An 18191-nucleotide genomic window follows, 5' to 3' on the forward strand; every position below is an offset into this window, starting at 1 on the left:
GGAGCCGGATCACACGGCAGCAAACAATGGCATCGCTGTTGAATTAGCCGGCAGAAAGGGATCCCGAGGGGAGAGGGAGGGGGGCAGGCAAACGGGACCTGGCAAAGCGCCCACAGCGCAGCACCAAGCCGGGAACTAACCCGGAATGCAGATCTGTGCCAGTTTATACCAGCATGGCACCACGGCTACTCGGCTGGAGCATCTGCCATCCGCGCCAGGCATTCCTTCATTGCGGCTGGGTGACCCCCAGCTCACTGAGTGCATGAGTGGAACACAGCAGGGATGGCACAGCACCACATGGGCTGGGAGCTGCAGCACCGCCTGGCAGGCACCAAAGAAGAGCCGGACACGCCGAGTGGTTCTGAGCACCATTTACTGAAGGGCTGGACACCTGCTAGGACTTCATTACAAAAGCTCATCTCATTTAAGAAAGAAGACAGACAGTCTGTTTTTTGTCCTGTTCCCTCATAAGAGTGGGATAATACTAAGGTTGTCTTTTCACCAAACAATGCCGCTCCAAAATATACAACAGTGAGTGTGGAGCAGCCCAGCCTCATATTAAACATTAAATATACCTTCAGAAACATTCTACACAAACAAATGAAACAGTATAAAGTTCACTCCAGAACAAGATGGTCGGCTGCTGTGAATTCATCATACAAAAGTTTGTTGAGTGCCCAGCCGTGGGGATGAGGTGCAGCACCAGCAGCCTGGGCACGGCACATTGCTGCTCCCAGTGTCACTTGGGGCTCCCAAGTGTTGGGGACCATTGGTGGCACCATGCCTGGGCAGGGAGGTCATGCTGTGCCATGGAGGTGGTTCTCCCAGATGTGATGGCTGGAGGAGGATTCCTGTAGCCAGCAGTGCTGGGGCAGATCCCCACATCCCTGCTGTGCCCTGCTGCAGGAGTAATGCATCCCAGCTATGCTGCACTGGGAACCACAAGGAGGGAATGTCATTACACACCAAGTCTTCCCAAACACAGATACCAGTGCTGGCTTCAAACTGTCCCAGGCCTTGACACCCTGCTTTGCAGGCTGTGCCCTGGGGATGACAGGAGGTTTCAGTGGTAGCTCTGCAGCACTCACTGTTTTACAGCAGCGCCATGTGCCTCACTATCCATGGGAATCACCGGACTCTCACAGGGGCTGCCTGTAGCAACAGGAACCAGAAGGGCTAATTAAGAGAAGGAGAGATTCCCAGAGGATAATAAGGCCTTTAAGGGACTCCCCATGGGCAAGGCCTAATCACCCCCACAGGGGAAGTCATTTCAGATGCTCACTCTCCCTGCCAGTTCTTCCAGAGGGCAGCAGGCAACAGGCGCCAGGGGAGCCTGGCATCTTTTGTTTCCCCCCAATCCCTGCTTCTCCTTTAGAGATCTTCCTTCTTGCCTTTCTAAGCAAGCTGAGGGGTCCAACCTCAGCACTACTGCTTTGCAGGCAGCACAGTGCAGGAATGTCACATCCACAGCTGCTCAGCTGTGGCCGACAGCCATCAGCACTGCCTCACACACAGCACAGCAGCTCTGTCCTCACATGGTCCCAGCCTGCCCAGCTGACAAGGCAAAGAGCCGTCCCCATCCAACCCAGTGCAGCTCTAAGGACCCCCCAGCACAGCTCTCCATGCTAAAACACCAGCGGTGGGCTACAAAACAGGAGTTTTGTAGTAATAATAATAATCATCATCCCTTATCTCGCAGAAAAGTGCTTACAAAACTCAGTACAAGGACACTACTGCAGCTGGCATCCGGGGGGAAAGCAAACAGGAGTGCCACACTACATGGCTCACAGGGAAGAGGCCAAGGAGAAACTTCTCCAGTTGAAAGCAGCAGCAGAAGGTGAAATGTGATCACAGCGCACATGAGCTTTAAAACATTTCTACCAATTAACACTGTGATTTCAGCCCGGTGTCTGATGTCTGCTCCCCGCTGTACAAGCTGCTCTCCCCAAGGACCTCAGTGACAGACATCTGAAGCATTGCAGGAAGCTCACAGAGCTCGTCTGGTGGAAGTGAAGCATAAACTCTTGCTTCTTGGCAGCTGAATAAAAGAAAAATGATTTCCACCAACTCAGCCTGAAGAGCAGCCCTTTGACCGCTGCCTGAATCGTTACTACAAGTGACAGTGGCAGAAACCCACGCAGTTAAAGCGTTCCTCAGAGAGTCTCCACAGCTCTTGGCTGTCACGGTGCCCAGGAATAGCACAGGCCACGTTAGGCACTTGGATGAATTCAAACTGACTAATACAGAAGCAGGTCTGAGCAACGTGCATACGGCATGCTCAGGAGAGACTGGGGGCACTGCAGGTGATGTATTTTCCACATGCTGCACAGCCAGCACTGCTGCAAGTCCTTGGAAGGCATACGATCCAACCACTGCCATTGAACAAACAGGGTGGAAGTGACCTCAGGAGATCTCTGGTAGAGCCAAGGGGTTTGATAGCTCCCCAACCTTCCCAGCGCACCAGGCAGCAAGCTGTGTGTACAGACAAAGGACAGCAGAGCCAAGCACAGGCTGTGGGGAGCCCACAGCCAACACATCCACCAGGACATAACTGCCAGGCTGCACTGGCTGACACTGGCACCAGAGGCCGCAAAGCCCCTCTGTGAATAATGGGCTGCCATTCTTCCAGCCATGTTCCAAAGTCATCTGCGATGGGGAAGAGGAGACATCAGGATGGCAGAGTCCTGGTGTAAATGATGTGAATTCAGCAAACACAAAGCAAGTCTGAGAGCAGCAGCACAGCCCTGCAAGCTCAAGGCCTGGTGCTCTGTGCCACAGAAATGCTGACAGAGGCAGGTCTGATCACAGTGTTACAGGGTGCTCACGTTCCTCACAGGATGCCGTGATACAGCCCTACCACAAAGCACTTCTAGCACAGCAGAGCTTGCACTGGTGGCTGGGGAAGGATGCTGGGTAAGATAATGCCTCTACCCAGCTCAGTGCCTGGAAAGGTGGGGCTGAGGTGGTGTGCTCTGCATGATGTGCAACACAGCACAAGGCAAGTCCTCAGCTGGCACAGATTCAAAGTGTTAAATAAGAGGTGACAGAAGAGCGGGGGAGCAGATAGCAGTGCAGCAGCAGAAGAAACACAAGGAAGGTGAGGGATGCATCAGACAGCTGGCTTCAGGTGCTCAGCTTCCTGTTCACACTGGAGGAAATAAGTCCCTAAATTCAGCCCTGCGGATGAGCAACTGCTTTTCCCCACTGGAACCCAGGCACTCTGCTGGGAGGTAGGTCTCGTGCTGCACAAAGAAGCTCCAGGACAGCTCTTGGTGCCCTTATATGGGGCTGGGAACGGAGGAGCCACGAGAGCAGCGATACCACAGAGCCCTCCCTGGGACACGGCCAGAAAGAGAAACTCCAGCACAGGACTTTGAGACCTGGCATTTGAGAGCGTGGGAATGAGAAAGGTCTGAAGGGGTGGGAACAAAAGGGACAAAGTAATTTTTGGCCAGTTAGCAGTGATGGAAGGCTCCTGTTCATCCAGAATCATGTCAGGAAAGGGAATTCTCTGCCAGGGCATTTTAGAACACAGGAGAAGAAAACATTCCTCCTGCTCTGCAGCCAACCAGCGGCATTCACAGGTCAGTCTTGAACACTGCAAGTTATAATCTCTGACAGCAGGTCACACCGCCCAGAAGCAGAGCGCGTGATGCAGGGCCAGCCATCATCTCCTGAGGGTGAGAGCAGGCTCAGAGCCCAAGCTGTGCCCCAGGACACCAGCTCCTCTGCCCTCTCACTCCCTAGTGAAACTCCTTTCTCCTCTTCCCACCTCAGTTCTGCTCTCTGAGCTGGGGATCAGACACCAACCCCTTTTATTAAGCACTGAAATCTGGACAGGTGCTAGAGAAGAGCTGATACATAAGAAGCTGTGGCTTCCCTGTGGAGCTCATCCCTTCAACCAATGTCCCCAGAGATTACTAGGTCAGACAATCAGTATTTTGAGCTGGTGAGAAAATGAGTGGATTACCAGCCCGCTGCTGCAGAGACCTGAACACAGCACGGCACACAGCCAACCTTGCAAACAGCCAGGCACTACTATATTCCCCAAGCTGCCAGACCGCTGTACCCCACTGACATCCCACCACCAGCCATGTGTACATCCCCACCTGCTGTCCCTATAGGTGTGTGCTGCTCACTGAGCTTCGACCCCAGCTTGTCCTGGCACATGCAGCACAGCCCACTGGCAGTGGCATGCGATGCTCCTGGGGACCAGCAGAACCTTTGCTGAGCTGTCACACACCTCTTCCCAACACCCCAGCGGTTGGCAAAGCTGCTATCCATGGTTACGCAGTGATTCTCTGCTCCTACTGCCCCATCCCCACAAACTGACAGACATCCCCACAAACTTTCCACACTTAAGTGCTGGTATACACTTGTCAATAATTCATCTCTTCTGCTGTGGTTCAGGCTCACCGATGCCACTGAACTCTGGGACAGGTGGGCTTTATCTAATACATTCAGACACAGTGGGCATCTTCTCTAGTAACACCTAGAACCTGCTCCTGACGCGTTCAGCAACAGCAGCTACATCATGGGCAGGGCACTTTAAGCAACTCTGATCAGCAACTCTAGCCCTAAGGCTGTAACAGTCATAGCTCATTTTCTACCTTTGCAACAGAGGTAAGAGAGGGCGGAACAACACTGGGCTCCAGTAGAATTGCTCTTTGGAGGCAAAGTCCCAAGATGAGTTCAGAGCTTCCGCTACCATGAACAGAGGAAGCACCCAGAGACCTCTAGCAAAACTGCAAGCACCAGCCCAGTAGTACTCCCCCACTTTCAGGCAACAGTAATACCAGAAGTATGATCCCGATGATAAAAAAGTATGATAGTACCAACTATCAGCTGGTAATTCTCCAGATTGCTTGGCATTTTCAAGTGCTTATAACTCTGCCTGCTTCTGAGCTGTTCAAGAGCACCCAGAACAGACTGTCACAACACTGAAACACAGTGAAATCCGAGCACCTTCAACAAAAGACTGGCTGATGGGAAGGGGGAACAAAAGCTATTGAACCCAGGCCCAGAGGGATGGAGGAAGTGCATCTTCCCGCAGTTCCTGGGCTGTATGCACATATATGGGTACATAGATAATAAAGTTATAAAATTTGATCAAAATAAAACCAGTAAATGTACAGCTTGAAAAAGAGCAATATCACAGTGCATCCACGTCATGAGAAAGTCATGTGTTCTGACCCTGCAGCGAGAGCACAGCCTGCCACATTTAGAAGGGAGACCAGAGAAAGTCGGCGTTCTGACCTGCTCGGCTCACGGCGGCCAAAGGCACCGTCCCGCATTGCTGAGCACGGTTTTGCACTTGTGCAGCCAGTTCTGCATAGTGGTGGTGGTGGACAGCCAGAAGCAGCACAAGAGCAGGCTGCTCCGTCTACAGGTTAGTCGATGTATAGTCACCAGACACCAGAAATCCAAAGTTGCTCTTAAACTTCACCACGCTCCGGTGCCGGGATCATATTTACTTACAAGAAAGTGACCAAGTGAAGAAACTCAGGGGACGCTGTGAGAGTGGGACAAGGGCTGAATTCGGATCACAGGGGACAGGTTGACTCTAAGAATCTTCTGTGCTCTTCTTCTCACTTCATCATCGGAAGAAGAATTGCCCACCTTGATGGCCCAAAATTTCAGCGGGTTCAAAGTGCTCCGAGCTCGTCGAGCCTTATTTTGGACAGGAATGGATTTTGACTTTTTTCTCTGGGGTGCATCTCTCACCTCTGTAACTCTTTTCCTCTTCTTCCCAACAGTCTCCTGGTAAGTGCCGCTATCCTTCCACTCCATTTTCCCCACCGGAGCTTCCTTAGCTTTGATTTTCAAGGCCTTGGACTGCTGTGCTGTGGTGCAGCCTTGGGAGGAGCTGCCTGCAATTCTTCCGTTCAGGACTCCTGAGGCTTTGCAAGCATTGCTCTCCTGCAGCACTCCACCCTTTAGTCCCTTCAGAAGATTTAAAGCGAGGGTGGCAGAATCCGGTGCTTTCTTTCCCACACGCTTACACCTCCTACCTTCTCTTATTTTAGTGGTCTTGCCTGGAGAAAATTGCCTTGTCTGGCTTGAAACCTTCAGGAGTTTAAGGTCCGAGGGTGAGACCCCAAGAGGCCCGTGTGTGTACTTGGATTCCAAACAGGATGTGTGGGTTTTCAGTGGCACCAGAGCTTCCAGAACCACAGACAGCCTCACGGCTGGATACACATCAGGATACATGCTTGCAGGAAAGCCCACTACTGAGGCCTTGGACTTGCCTGACCTGGTCTGCTTAAAGGAGTTCAGCAGCAAATTTGTGGAATCACCTTTAGAGATTGGCAAAGAGGAGACTTTAGAAGAGTTCACAGAGATGCTGGTGGGGGAAGCAGATGCTCTTGCCATGGCTGCAGTGCTTCTAGCTGGAGTCTTAGGGGATGTGGAGGTGGCGGCAGCAGCGCAGCTGTGCGGTGAGCTCCCTTTTGCTTGGCTAGGTGTGTCTGCTGTGCACGAGTTGTACCCATACACATCCTTGCTCCTCAGAATTGTGGGCTGGAAACCCTCTTCCTTGAGGCCCTGAATAAAGGCGACCAGCTGCGTTTCTGTGTCTGAGAGGTCCTTGGACATGGGGTTGAAGACTCGGAGGGCTTCCTCCAGCACTTTTTGTCCTGCAGAGTAAATTCTCGACCAGGAATGGACAGCTTTTTCCTCCACATTGTTCACTGCAATATTCATGGCATTAGGCAATTGGGTGCTTCAAAATTACTGGAAAAACAACCCTAGGCACCTCAAAGGGAGAGAGAAAATAGTTAGCTTACAGCAACTGAAATCATCTCACATTTTTAAGTGGGGACCTGAAAGCATTAAGCCTGGACTTTTGCTACTCACAGGCATCAGGCTGAAATCTCTGCACATCTCCAGCTAGCAGCAAAAAATACTCCATCACTGATATATCTCTGCAGCAAAACTAAAACATATCTCACAGAAATACACTCAATTCTAAACAAAGATTTCAGACAATCCCATCCAACCCACCCCAAGACGAACAGTTCCAGTGTTAACTTAGTGACATACACGGCTTTTTTCCTGTTTGAGTCTCATATGCCCCAACATCTGGAACTCAGATCTTATTTTGCCTTTGCAAAGCAACCTTTCGTTCAAGCTTTTCCCTGGGCACATACTGAGAACAACGTGACTGCACCATGTCAACACTCTCACTGATGAACTAAGCAGCTCAAGCGTCTCAACTCTAACCCTGTGTCACATTCAATTTTTTCAGCTTTTGAATTGATTTTGCTCAAAAAAAAAAGGATTTTGAGTCCTTTCCAGATCTGCAGCCTCCTTCTGAAACACTGACAGCAGAGCTGGAGGCTATTTCAGCCATGCTTCAGTGGTGCTGAGCATCAGGGTAACACAACGCCACTCCTTGCTGTCCCTGTATTGCAGCCACAGTCTACAGCTCGCTGTCCCAGCACACTGCTGTCGATCCAAGGACATTTGCTGCCAAGTGAGGAAGTGAGAAGTTCAAGTGGAGTGGCAGGCAGGAAACGGATATCAGCAGGCTATAACGGTTAGAAGTACAGCACAGATCTCACTTAGTGGCACAGAGCAGCTGCAACAAGAGAACCAATTTTGGCTCACAAAACAAAAACAAAAAGATATCAAAGAGCAGGGTGGGATTTTGTAGCGTGACTGGGAGAACCCAAACTCTCCTGCTGAGCTGGCTGCTCAACCAACACCTCAGTTGGAAGCAAAAATCTGCAGCACTGCTCTCAAAATAACGGGGAGGAATCAAGAGAACAAGCTTTTCAGGGACATGCTGAAGGTATCAGGGGAAAGGGCAGAATGCAGATAAGAGAGCTGGAAAAGTGAGCACTTGAGGCAGCAGAGCGAGGAACTGCTCATAGCCTGGACTCCTCCCAAAGTGCAGCTGCACCGCAGGGCTGGGCAGCTCCCACAGACAGGGAAGATACACACGCCTGGAGTTTAATATCAGCCAAAAGTAGAGAGAGGAGGGGAAGCACAGGTCAGCGAGGGGCTAAGAGCCACCACGTGACAGACTAATCCATGTCAAGTGTTCTGCAGACGTCACAGCAGAAGAGGGATTTGAAGGAGGATCATGCAGTCACTTCGCAGCACACAGGGAACCTCCCACGGGTGAGGAGGGAAGTGCTCGGACAGGACTGAGGCTGGCACCGGGGCCCAGCAGCAACATTTGCCATCTCCATAATGGCCAAGCAGCAGCGGGCACTGTGAAACCAGCAAGGACAGAGAGCTCAATCCTGACGTGGTAGAGAGAAGCCAGCAGAGAAGCACAACTACCAACACACTCTTAACAGGTTGCAAAATTCATCATCTTCATAGTATCATATCATAGTATCACAGTCTTGTGCGGGTTGGAAGGGACCTTAGAGATCATCGAGTCCAACCCCCTGGGATTCGAGCCTCTGTGTAGCAGAGCGGCACTTCTACCACTTGCGCCACAGGGGCACACAATCATCTTCCACTGAGAATTTCATGGTACACTGAGCGCAGGGGCACGCAGGACACCTGGGCAGGTATTCTGGTGTCCAACAGCAGCGTGCAGCCCAGTGTTCATTGCCACATGGACAGAACAGCGCAACACGCAGATATACAGCCTTGCTGCCATAGTGCAAACAGCAGTGTGCACAGAGGCCCACCCAAAAGCAAGGCTGCTCGTTTGGTGCCCTACCCAGGGACACGTCCTAGGGGAAGTGCCCGATGGCCACAGCTGCTGGTGTGGCGCAAGGTGCTCTGCTACCCCAGGAGCAAAGTCTAGAGGCCTGGAGGGGCCCGGGGCCGGCTGTCAGCGGACAATGCCAGCCCGGCCGTGCCCCGGGAGCTCTGCAGGGATGGTTCGCGGGGCGGGCAGGCTGCGGGCGCTGCCTCCCTCCGGTAACGAGGCTCTGCCCCTTCCCCGGGCCCGGGCCCGGGCCCGTCCCTCGCTTCCTCACATCCTCCCTCCCCAGCGGCCGGAGGAGCCCGGTGCGGATCCCGGTGCGGATCCCGCCGTGTCTCGGTGCTCGGCCCGGTTTGACGGGGTGCTGCGGGAGGTGATTGGTGCAGACAGCGGGTGCGGCCCCGCGCCGGCTCCCGGCACCCGGAGGGGGCGGAGACCGGGGCGGGGCCCGCAGAGCTGCGGCTCCGCCTCCTCCTCCCGGAAGGCGCTTCCCGCCGGGGCGGCTCGGCAGTGCCCCCGCCCGGGAGCGCGGGACTCGGGCACCGCCGGCCCCAACCTACCGGCCGCCGCCAGACCCGCACCCGCCGCTGCGCCGCGCTCTCCGCTCCAACATGGCCGCCCGCGGAGCGCCGGAAATAGCGCCCAGTTCCGCTTCCGGTTTTTATCCCCTCCCACCGCAGCGATACCGGCGGTCGGACACGCCCACCGCACCGAGACCCCCCCAACCCCCGCCCCCCCCGACCCCCGGGCTCCAGTTCCAGCTCCAGCCCCCACAGCCCCGGCCCGGCCCGGCTCGGCAGGGGGCGCCGCCGGAGAGACACGGAGGGCGGAAGCGGCGCCGTTTCCAGGCAACGGGCTCCGTGTCGCCGGTTCCGGTGCCGACAGCGGGGCCATGAGCGGGCGGGCGGGGCGGCGGCGCCTGGTGCTGCACGTGGACCTGAACAACACGGTGGTGGCGGCGGACGCGGTGTCGGGGCTGGGCCCGAGGGAGGCGCTGAACGTGTTCCTCAGCTCCGCCACGTGGGGCCGGGAGGGGGATGACGGTGAGAGACGGGATGATGGGAGACCGAGGGGTCGGGGATGGAGCCGGGATCGGGAGCCACGGCCGGGCAGGGGCTGAGAACCGGGGCGGTGCCTGCGAGGGACCGGCGGGCAGCCAGTGAGCGCCTTTATCTCCTGCAGGTGAATGGCAGTGGGTGAGTGACCGCCCCTCGCTGAGAGCCCCCTGCCCCGGAGCCGTCAGCTACTACTGCCGCTATGGCCGGGACCAGGAATTCACGCAGTCCGGGCCCGGGCAGCGCTTCAGCAGCCTCCACGAGCAGCACCTGCGGCTGCTGGAGTGGCCGGGCCAGCCCCACCAGGAGCTCTCGGTGCGGGATGGGCACGGCAAGCACTACCACTTCATCCTGCCCTCCTTCTTCCGCCTGCTGGATGCCCTGCACCGGGACGGCAGGGACTTCACTGTTATCTTTAGGACCTTCGGGACCGACTTGCCCCGCACGCTGTTGGCCCTGCGCTCGGCCCTGGCCGGGCAGCACCCCCAGTTCCCTGCCCTGCGGGACCTGGCGGTGAGTGTCCCCCTCTGGTGGGGGGGTCTGCTGGCAGGGTGGCTGAGCTGGGGATGGAGCGGCCTCTACAGCACATCAGGACCTCTGCCCACAGCTGGTCACAGGGCAGGGCAGGAGTGATAGAATCAAGTGTCATAGAATCACAGAATCACTGAGGTTGGATTAAGATTATGTGCTCCAACCATCAGAAGTCACTCCAGTTGTTTCTCAGAGAGCTGACAACAACCAGGCACTGAAAGGTTGGAAGGGTGTAGCTAGATGGTCTCTGTTTCTATTCCCCAGGACATGCAAAGCTTGTTGGGTTGTGTGGGTTCCACATCTCATATTTTCCCTAGCGCCATCCTCCCACGCTGTCATGGGAAGTTACCACCCTGCTGTTTGTTGTCTGTTACAATGCAGTAAACAATCTGCTTGCTTTGGAAACCTCTCATCTCCTGCTTTCAATAATACTGCAGCTCCCTGTGGTCCTCACTCCTGGCCAAATACGCTGCAGTAAGCGAGAGGTGGTGCTGAAACGAGGAGCAGAACGACTCACCACCAGGGAGGATGGAAGAAAGCTGTATGATTACTTCAGCTCTTTGGAGGGAATTGGAGGCTTCCAAGACCACTTTGACTGGTGAGAAGTAGGGCACTGAGAAAGCGCTTTGGGCATTTTATCCTTGTCCCATTTCCCTGGTTCTTAGGAGGAAATCGGTGCTGACTCAACTACCCTTACCTGCAAGCCATCACCCTGTCCTTTCCTTGACAGTGCAATGCACCACCTTTTGTTTCAGGTGGGCCAGAAATCAGTTCTCTTCCCAGGGTGGGAAACCCCTGTGGATAGACCCCCACGATCCCAGCATTCACCACATCTTCATTGATGACAACATCCGGCTGGATGATACAGACACCATTGTCCACCCTCAGGTAGGTGGTTGAACACCCCCTGGTGTTAGCTGGGGTGTCCCTGCATAGGCAGACATGTTTTGTTCCCTTTGTGCTATCATGAGGAGAAGGACCAAGGCTTTGTCCTGGTGCTGCTGCTCCCCAGATGACTGGGGCTGCCGGTGGGGAGGCTGGAATTGGCTGTCAGCACAGAACAGCAGGCGTTCAATGCCTGTGCATGTTGCCAAGCTCCTGTGCTCCGCTGGGGTGAGTCATCCCTGCTCCCTGCCAGCACGGCAGCCAGCCAGCCTTGCTGTGTGGCTGCAGCATCTTGTGGCACTGTATTTAAAGGGCAGCATTTGTGGTGGAGCCTGGGAACACTGATGCAGCCTGAAATGTACTCAGCAACTGGACAAACTATCGATGATCAGACAAGAGCTGCAGCTCCACAAATGAGTCTTAACCCTGGCTGGGTTCCATCCAGAAGGAGGCAGCACACAAAGAAACCTGCAGTGGTCTGCAGGGCACCTGGAGCATGGCAAAGGATGGGATGTTTGCATATATTCACTTCTACACAAGCACTCTCAGTTTTGCAGCTGGTGACAGGAGTTATCTCTGCACAGAGCAGACCTGTTAGAGGAAAGGCTTGCTCTGTGCCTGAGCTGACTGAGGTGAATGAATGCGGAAGGCTCTACTGAGAGCCCGAGGTTTCTCTACAGCAGCTGCTCCCTGCATGTCTAGAGCAGCCAGAGCACGGCTCATGCAGCTCCACTTGCTGCATTTCAGCCTTGGGCTGTTTTCCTGATCAAGGAGCTCTGCCTGTCACCATCTGTAGCCAGCAAAGCTGGGTCAATTGGGCTGCTCAGCTTGTCTTGGGGCAGCTGTGAAGATAACCTCAGGGCTCCCCTGGCACCAGATCAGACAGGTGGGATCGAGTTATCTTGGCAGCAGACCCAGCAGGGGTTTGGATGGCAGCTAAGCAGTTTTCCAGCAGGGCTCTGTGCTGCTGTCGGGCCTTGCTCTGTAGCCTGGATGGGTCGGTTAGACATCGTCTTCCACTTTTGTCTCACTAGCTCTGCAGGGCCATTCCCTGTGACAGTGACAGTGCCATACGGCTGTGCTGGGAAGGATGCAGGTTATCAGGCAGCCTTAGGCAGAAGCACGGTGAAGCTGTTGACCCCTCCTGTGCCATGTGGCTGCACCAATTCCGGCAACAGGCTGAGGCAGCAATGGCAGAGCTGGTGGCAGAGGTTATTCTGGGGTTGGCACAGTTTTTCTTCCAGCAGCCCAGTGCAGCCCTTTCCTTAGGGGAGCCCCAGCCACACGTTGTGACAAGCTGGTTCTGATCCAAAGGGGCCGTGTGGGAGGGGAGGGAAATCTGGAGAAACTTCATCTTCTACCACTAGAGTGAAAATGGAAGCTCTTTCCTGCTGCAATCAGCTCGCTTGGCAGATGCTCAGTGAACTGACAGCACCTGGCTGAGGGAGGCAAGATTGTGATGCACGGCAAGATGCATGCACTGCTGCCAGGCTCTGCACTTGGGCTGGGCACAGCCCTGGCACTGTTGTCCACAGTGGATGAGTGCTTCCATATTCTGCTCTCTCCCGCAGGTGTTTTCGGAGCGAGGCAGCAGCAGCCCAAGGTGCGCTCCTACCTCGGAGCTGTATGATGTTTGCCTGGTGCAGACCAACCTCCTGGAGGCCATCACTGATGAGGACTATTTCCTCCGCTGCGTGAAGAGGTGTGAGGAGAACTATGATAGTTACCTGGCCTGCATGGAGAGCGGCTCCTTGATCCAACAGAGTGATGGACAGTGATACCACCATGCAGGAGGGCTGGGGCCAAGGTGCTCAGAACGAGGATATCTCCCTGCTTCCTTCCTGCTGCACGTCAAGTCCTGGGTGGGTTTTGCTCTGAGCTGTCCGCTCTCCAGCATGCGATGTGCCCACCCTGTCCCACCAAGAACCTCCAGGCCCAAACGCAACTGTCCTAGGAGCTCATGTGATGGAATCCCTTAAGGAAATTGCTTTCCTGTCCTCAGCAGCAGTGTAGGGAGCTGGAGCCCCTCAGCAGGCAGCCGTGCCTTGTGCCTGCTCCTGCCCTGGGGATGGGGTTCTCTGTGCCCCCTGCTCCTGCAGCCACGTCCAGCCATGCCAGTGTTTGCCACCATTCCCACATCCCACAGAGGTGGCTGGCCCAGAGCCGGCACCATGGGTACGGTGTGCTCCCTAGCAGAGCTAGTTCCATGCCACTTCCGCCTGGTTTTAAAGTGAATCTTTCTACCTTGTTTCTGGTGTGAGTTCCCTTCCTGCCCTCACTCGGGCTGTGCAGGCAGGGGAGACGCCTTGCCCTCCGTGTTTACTTACTCAGAGTTTGGCAAAGCGAGGAGCAAAAGGATGAGCAGCACGGCATCGGCAGGCGCCTGCCGTCGCTGAGCGGCACCGACCCCGGGGGTCTCCTGCGGGCGAGCCCCGGTGCTCAGGGTGGTCTCCATGCCCTGCCCTCTCGTGATCCGCGCAGGGCGTCGGGGGCACCGGGGATCGGGGCCGGGAACAGATCCGGGGGGGCCGGGCGGGCGCGGCGCCGCCTCCACCGGCAGCGGGCGGGACCCGCGCGGAGCGGAGCGGAGCGGCGGCGCGGAGCGGGGAGCGGGCGGAACGGGCGGCGAGGTGAGAGCTGCGCGGTGACCGACCCGCTCCAGGGCGGCGGGACCGGTCCGGGGCGGGACAGCTCCGGGAGTGAGGGCTGCGGACGGGAGAGCGGGGAGCGGGAGCTTTGGGGGTCCGAGATGTGCACCGGGAGCCCTGGGGAGCGAGAGCACCGGAGGGTGCGGGAGATGAGCCGGGAGCATCGGGAGCGGATGCCCCGCGGGGACCAACAGAGCCACGGGAAGCTGGTGCCCTGCGGAGATGGGCTGGGCACTGAAGCCCCGGGGCGTGAGATGGCCGGGTGTGCAGGATGAGCGCTGGGATCATCCAGGTGTGGGAGCCCCAGAGGATGCGGGTGGTGCACTGGGAGCACAGCAGCACGCTGTGACACCAAACCAGGTTCTGGATCACAGGGACAGGAGCAGCAGTTGGTGCCCAGTGCTGACCCTACTGCTGCTCTCTTTGCAGGAGCCTGGCGGCAGCCGAGTCAAGACCCACCACTGCCGTGGGCCGGATGGGTGGCACGGTGGGGCTTGGGCCCAGGGACCCCCAGGGTGGCTGAGCCATCCCATGGCGGCATCAAGTGCAGGTGCCTTTATGTGGGTCTCCTTCCCCTCCATGCCCACGCGGCGCGTGTACTGCAGCGCAGCGCACCACGACGGGCAGCTCTTCGTGCTGGGGGGCTGCGGAGGCAACGGGAGAGCCCTGGGAGCTGCCGAGGTTCTTGACCTCCAGGCCGAGCGCTGGACCGCACTCCCTCCGCTGCCCACGCCACGGGCTGGTGCCGCCACCCTCGCCGTGGGCAAACAGATCCTGGCAGTGGGTGGTGTGGATGCCACGCAGAGCCCCCTCGCCTCTGTCGAGATCTACCATGTGGATGAGGGCAGGTGGGAGAAGAAGGCAGCGCTGGCACAGCCCTCCATGGGCATCGCGGCCGTGCAGCGAGGTAGGTGACATGTCCTGCCCAAACTTTGCCTCCAAGGCTCAGCACAGCTATTGTGTGGGAGTCCCATGGAGGATGCACGCGTTTGCTCTGGGCTGGGGATGCTGTGGCGTTACCTTGGGGCAGCAGCCAGTGGAGCTGTGATGGGTGCAGGCAGGGGTGCCGGCAGCGGAGCAGGATTTGGCAGCATGGCAGCGTTGCCATGGTGTCTCCAGGGAGATGGTGCTGCTGGGAATAATTAGAACCAATGGCCCTGGTGCTCTGCTCCAGGCAGGGTGGATGGGGCGGGCGAGGGTCCGAGCGGGGTCAGGGCACTGCCCAGCTGTGTTAGCTGTCTCCCCCTCACCCCTGCTGGTTCCACAGATGGTGCTGTCTATGTGCTGGGGGGAATGGGAGCAGACACCTCTCCGCAGGCGCTGGTCCGTGTCTATGACCTGGCAAAGGACCACTGGCAGCCGCTGCCCTCCATGCCCACACCGTGCTATGGGGCCTCTGCCTTCCTGCAGGGCAACAAGATCTTCGTCTTGGGTAGGTAGGCAATCCCAGAAGCCTGTCCAGATGGAGGCATTGCCCCAAGGCCCTGGCACAGCCTCAGGTTGCTCCATGCAGACCCTTCTTCTGGGCATCGCTGGTGATGCCAGCTGCCCCTCTGGTATCACCAGCTCTCATTTCATCCACACACAGGGGGCCGGCAGGGCAAGCTGCCCGTCACCGCCTTCGAGGCTTTTGACCTGGAGACAAAGAGCTGGATGCGCTACCCCAGCGTGCCCAGCCGCCGCGCCTTCGCCTCCTGCGCCATGGCTGACAGCATCTTCTTCAGCCTGGGGGGGCTGCAGCAGCCAGGGCCACACAACTTCTACTCCCGACCCCACTTTGTTAACACCGTGGAGATGTTTGACCCAGCACAGGGTGAGGCTCAGACAGGGAAGGAGTGCTGCCCGTGTTCTGGAGTCCACAGTGATGCTGACAGCCTCTCCCTGGCAGGTGCATGGTGCAAGCCCAGCCGTGCCATCCGCATGAGAGAGAAGAGAGCTGACTTCGTTGCCAGCTGCCTGGGAGGATACGTGGTGGCCATGGGCGGCCTTGGTAATGCTGACCGGTGCTGCTGTGGTGGGGAATGGGCTCTCAGTGCATGAAAACCTGTCCTTCCTGGGCTCCATCTGCACAGAGCTGCAGCATTGCATCCTGCTCCCAGGAGAGCTGGGGAAAGGTCAGCACTGCTGCTCAGCAGCAGGAAGCAGCTGGAGAGGGCTGCCGAGGGCAGCTGCAGCACCCCAGCCTCGTGGGCTCTGGGCAACTTGAGATGCCACAGTGCCAGCCAGGGGCAGAACCATGGTGCGGCATTGGTGCCAGCAGCTCTCTCCCAGGGGATGCTGTTAATCCTGCTGAGCCCCTGCATAATTACTTCAGTACAGCAGAGCCCAGGGGTGTATGGAAAGGGCTCAGGCCGTGCCATCTCTTGCAGGGAACCAGTCATGCCCGCTGGACTCAGTGGAAGGGTTCAGCCTCACACGGAAGAGGTGGGAGCTGCTGCCCCCCATGCCCACTGGCCGCTGCTCCTGCTCCAGCTGCCCAGCCCCTGACCTGCTCTTCGTCATCGGTGGGGTGGCCCAGAGCCCCAGTGGAGCTGTCGAGGCTCTCTGCCTGCGTGATGCACCCTGATAACGGCTCTACAGCCTGGGGAGCAGCCCCAGCAGAGCATCAAGTGCCTGAAGACGGGGACAGGGTGTGCACGGCTCCAGGAAGCTGCCATCCCACGACACCAAGTACTGCAGCAGCCATGGTTTCTTGCGACACGTCTGAAACCCCTCCAGGCTCCCACAGCAGTGGAGCCCAGGGGCAAATCCTGGTGCCCAGGGAGGGCCGAGGCTGCTGGCGTGGGGAGCCGTGGAGGTAGGGCTGTCGCTGGCCATGCTGCCCCATCCGGCACCGTGTCCGTGCCATGTGTGTAGCAGTGAGTGCTGTGTCGTTGTAGACCCAGTCGATGTCTCATGTAGCGCAGAGGTGCCATGTAGCTCAGTGCCTAGGAGGTGATGTAGCACCTCAAATAAATGAAATGTGAAGTTTTAGCTTGCTGCAGTCATGTCGTCCTGCTGTGGGAGGGAAAATGGGTTGCCCCAGCTTGCTTAGCACTTGCTTGAGCCTTTTTAGTTTTAACTCCATGCAAAGTCGCACTCTCTAAAGCACAGAAAGGCCAGAACAGATGCAGGTGAGAGATTCAGTCTTTTAATGAGATGACATTAGAAAAAAATCTCATGGGCAGGGGTAAATATCAAACGTGAGCACCTGACCTTTCAGAGAGGAGGACCAGTGTGCTGCTGCATCAGGCTGTGCACGTGCCAGGGCACTGCATGGAAAAAGTTGGGCACAATTCAGAGAAGAAGAGCTTGCTGTGTTTTGGGAGAAATATCCTGGGATACTTGGGCTGGTGGTACCTCTGATGCTTGAAGCATCTTTGCATCCACCTCTGGAGTTGCCATAGAAACACTCCTGTGCTAGAGCCTGCATCAACACGGGGCCCTAAATTGAGTATTGAGGCTTGTAGCAGCTGGGGGGACTCGCCAGCAGCAGGACAAGGTGACTTGTGCTGTGCTGGGAGGTCTGGGGGCTGGATAGGGGGATCCTGTCCTCTGAGCACAGCAGATGCAGGGCTCTGGCACTCTGCTGTGAATATAGCAGCAAACTGCACTTTCACAACACCCCTAAAATGCCTTGGTGGGACAGGTATGGTACCCCTCCATAGCCTACCTGCCCTTTCCAGAAGCCACCAGGGCTCCAAAGAACTTCACTCATCCCAACTTTTGTCACAAGCAACCCTAAATCACAGTGTTGCACTGGAAACACAGACCTGATTAATGAACTCGTCCCATGGGAGCATGGCATGGAGAGGATAAATCAGGCACTGAGTCACCAGCAGGCTGACACTCTTCTGCAGCATTCCCTTCCAACGTGGCAGGCTGCAGAATGGGTGCCAGTGCTTGGAACTGCCCTTTCCAAGTGCAAGGCCATGCCAGCTGCACCTTAGCACTTTGCTGTTGTGTGTCCCCACTGCGGTGACATTTCCTGCAGCCCTACCGTCAGCCTGCCTCTTTTATTAGCACCCAAGTCTCTTTCGTGTGACTGGGGAGTTTAGGGTGCACCCACAGACCACAGCACCACTTGACTTGACTGTTTCAATTGAGAAGAATCTGTGACCTTTCCTAAAAGTCTGGATTGCTCATTCTTTTCTCTCTCCACTTTTGGGCACCGGAGCAGAATCCCAACCAAATGAGGGGAAGAGAGCATCCAAGACAAGAGCCAAGAATGCCTTGGGATGGGTGTTGAAATCTTCAAGCAAAAAGGCAAAACAAATGATAGCCCTGACTGCTTAAGACTGACACATTATTAAGCGAAGAGCTCATGTGAGTTGCTAATGAAATGCTAACAAATCAAAGAAAACCAGCTGAGGGACGTACAAGGTATATTGCTGCCTGTCTCCTGATATGTTCTTCTAATTTTTA

General features: G+C 56.3%; 3 protein-coding genes across 10 annotated transcripts; 2 read left to right on the plus strand and 1 right to left on the minus strand.

Moving 5' to 3' along the window:
• Positions 1–356: 356 nt before the first annotated feature.
• On the minus strand, positions 357–13641 carry CCDC71 (coiled-coil domain containing 71). 5 transcript variants are annotated; one of them, XM_085516827.1, is made up of 2 exons: positions 13467–13641; positions 357–6754 (listed from the first exon to the last, which is right to left on the minus strand). In XM_085516827.1, exon 2 carries the CDS (start codon positions 6700–6702, stop codon positions 5503–5505), a length of 1200 nt encoding a protein of 399 aa, XP_085372953.1. In that variant the 5' UTR covers positions 6703–6754; positions 13467–13641; the 3' UTR covers positions 357–5502. The 5 variants fall into 5 exon arrangements, with proteins under 5 accessions (XP_085372953.1, XP_015730674.2, XP_015730672.2 ...); XM_015875188.2 differs by lacking the exon at positions 13467–13641 and adding an exon at positions 9229–9276 and having other exon boundaries at positions 357–6746; XM_015875186.2 differs by lacking the exon at positions 13467–13641 and adding an exon at positions 9229–9276.
• LOC107319882 (uncharacterized) lies at positions 9546–13387 on the plus strand. Of its 2 annotated transcripts, XM_015875190.3 has the most exons (5): positions 9546–9711; positions 9851–10236; positions 10692–10852; positions 11010–11142; positions 12711–13387. In XM_015875190.3, exons 1-5 carry the CDS (start codon positions 9561–9563, stop codon positions 12915–12917), a joined length of 1038 nt encoding a protein of 345 aa, XP_015730676.2. In that variant the 5' UTR covers positions 9546–9560; the 3' UTR covers positions 12918–13387. The 2 variants fall into 2 exon arrangements, with proteins under 2 accessions (XP_015730676.2, XP_085372956.1); XM_085516830.1 differs by lacking the exon at positions 9851–10236 and having other exon boundaries at positions 9701–9850.
• Positions 13628–16760, plus strand: KLHDC8B (kelch domain containing 8B). 3 transcript variants are annotated; one of them, XR_014934816.1, is made up of 6 exons: positions 13628–13769; positions 14217–14694; positions 15055–15223; positions 15376–15600; positions 15676–15777; positions 16157–16760. XR_014934816.1 is itself a non-coding variant. In XM_015875388.2 (6 exons), the coding sequence occupies exons 2-6, from the start codon at positions 14319–14321 to the stop codon at positions 16351–16353; spliced, it is 1065 nt and encodes a 354-aa protein (XP_015730874.2). In that variant the 5' UTR covers positions 13629–13769; positions 14217–14318; the 3' UTR covers positions 16354–16760. The 3 variants fall into 3 exon arrangements, 1 of the variants encoding a protein (XP_015730874.2); XR_014934815.1 differs by having other exon boundaries at positions 15055–15219; positions 15676–15901; XM_015875388.2 differs by having other exon boundaries at positions 13629–13769; positions 15055–15219.
• Positions 16761–18191: the final 1431 nt, after the last annotated feature.

Source organism: Coturnix japonica, chromosome 15 (assembly GCF_054131305.1).
Source record: "Coturnix japonica strain WE chromosome 15, WE-NBRP24, whole genome shotgun sequence".
Lineage (NCBI taxonomy): Eukaryota > Metazoa > Chordata > Aves > Galliformes > Phasianidae > Coturnix > Coturnix japonica.

What these genes read in the sequence shown, in the direction of transcription:
- CCDC71 (XM_085516827.1), bottom strand. Translation starts at nt 6,702, where the DNA reads ATGAATATTGCAGTGAACAATGTGGAGGAAAAAGCTGTCCATTCCTGG.
- LOC107319882 (XM_015875190.3), top strand. Translation starts at nt 9,561, where the DNA reads ATGAGCGGGCGGGCGGGGCGGCGGCGCCTGGTGCTGCACGTGGACCTG. An exon ending in GGGCCGGGAGGGGGATGACG is followed by an intron (nt 9,712 to 9,850) that starts GTGAGAGACGGG and finishes TATCTCCTGCAG; the next exon opens with GTGAATGGCAGTGGGTGAGT. An exon ending in ACACCATTGTCCACCCTCAG is followed by an intron (nt 11,143 to 12,710) that starts GTAGGTGGTTGA and finishes TCTCTCCCGCAG; the next exon opens with GTGTTTTCGGAGCGAGGCAG.
- KLHDC8B (XM_015875388.2), top strand. Translation starts at nt 14,319, where the DNA reads ATGGCGGCATCAAGTGCAGGTGCCTTTATGTGGGTCTCCTTCCCCTCC. An exon ending in CATCGCGGCCGTGCAGCGAG is followed by an intron (nt 14,695 to 15,054) that starts GTAGGTGACATG and finishes CTGGTTCCACAG; the next exon opens with ATGGTGCTGTCTATGTGCTG. An exon ending in GATGTTTGACCCAGCACAGG is followed by an intron (nt 15,601 to 15,675) that starts GTGAGGCTCAGA and finishes TCTCCCTGGCAG; the next exon opens with GTGCATGGTGCAAGCCCAGC.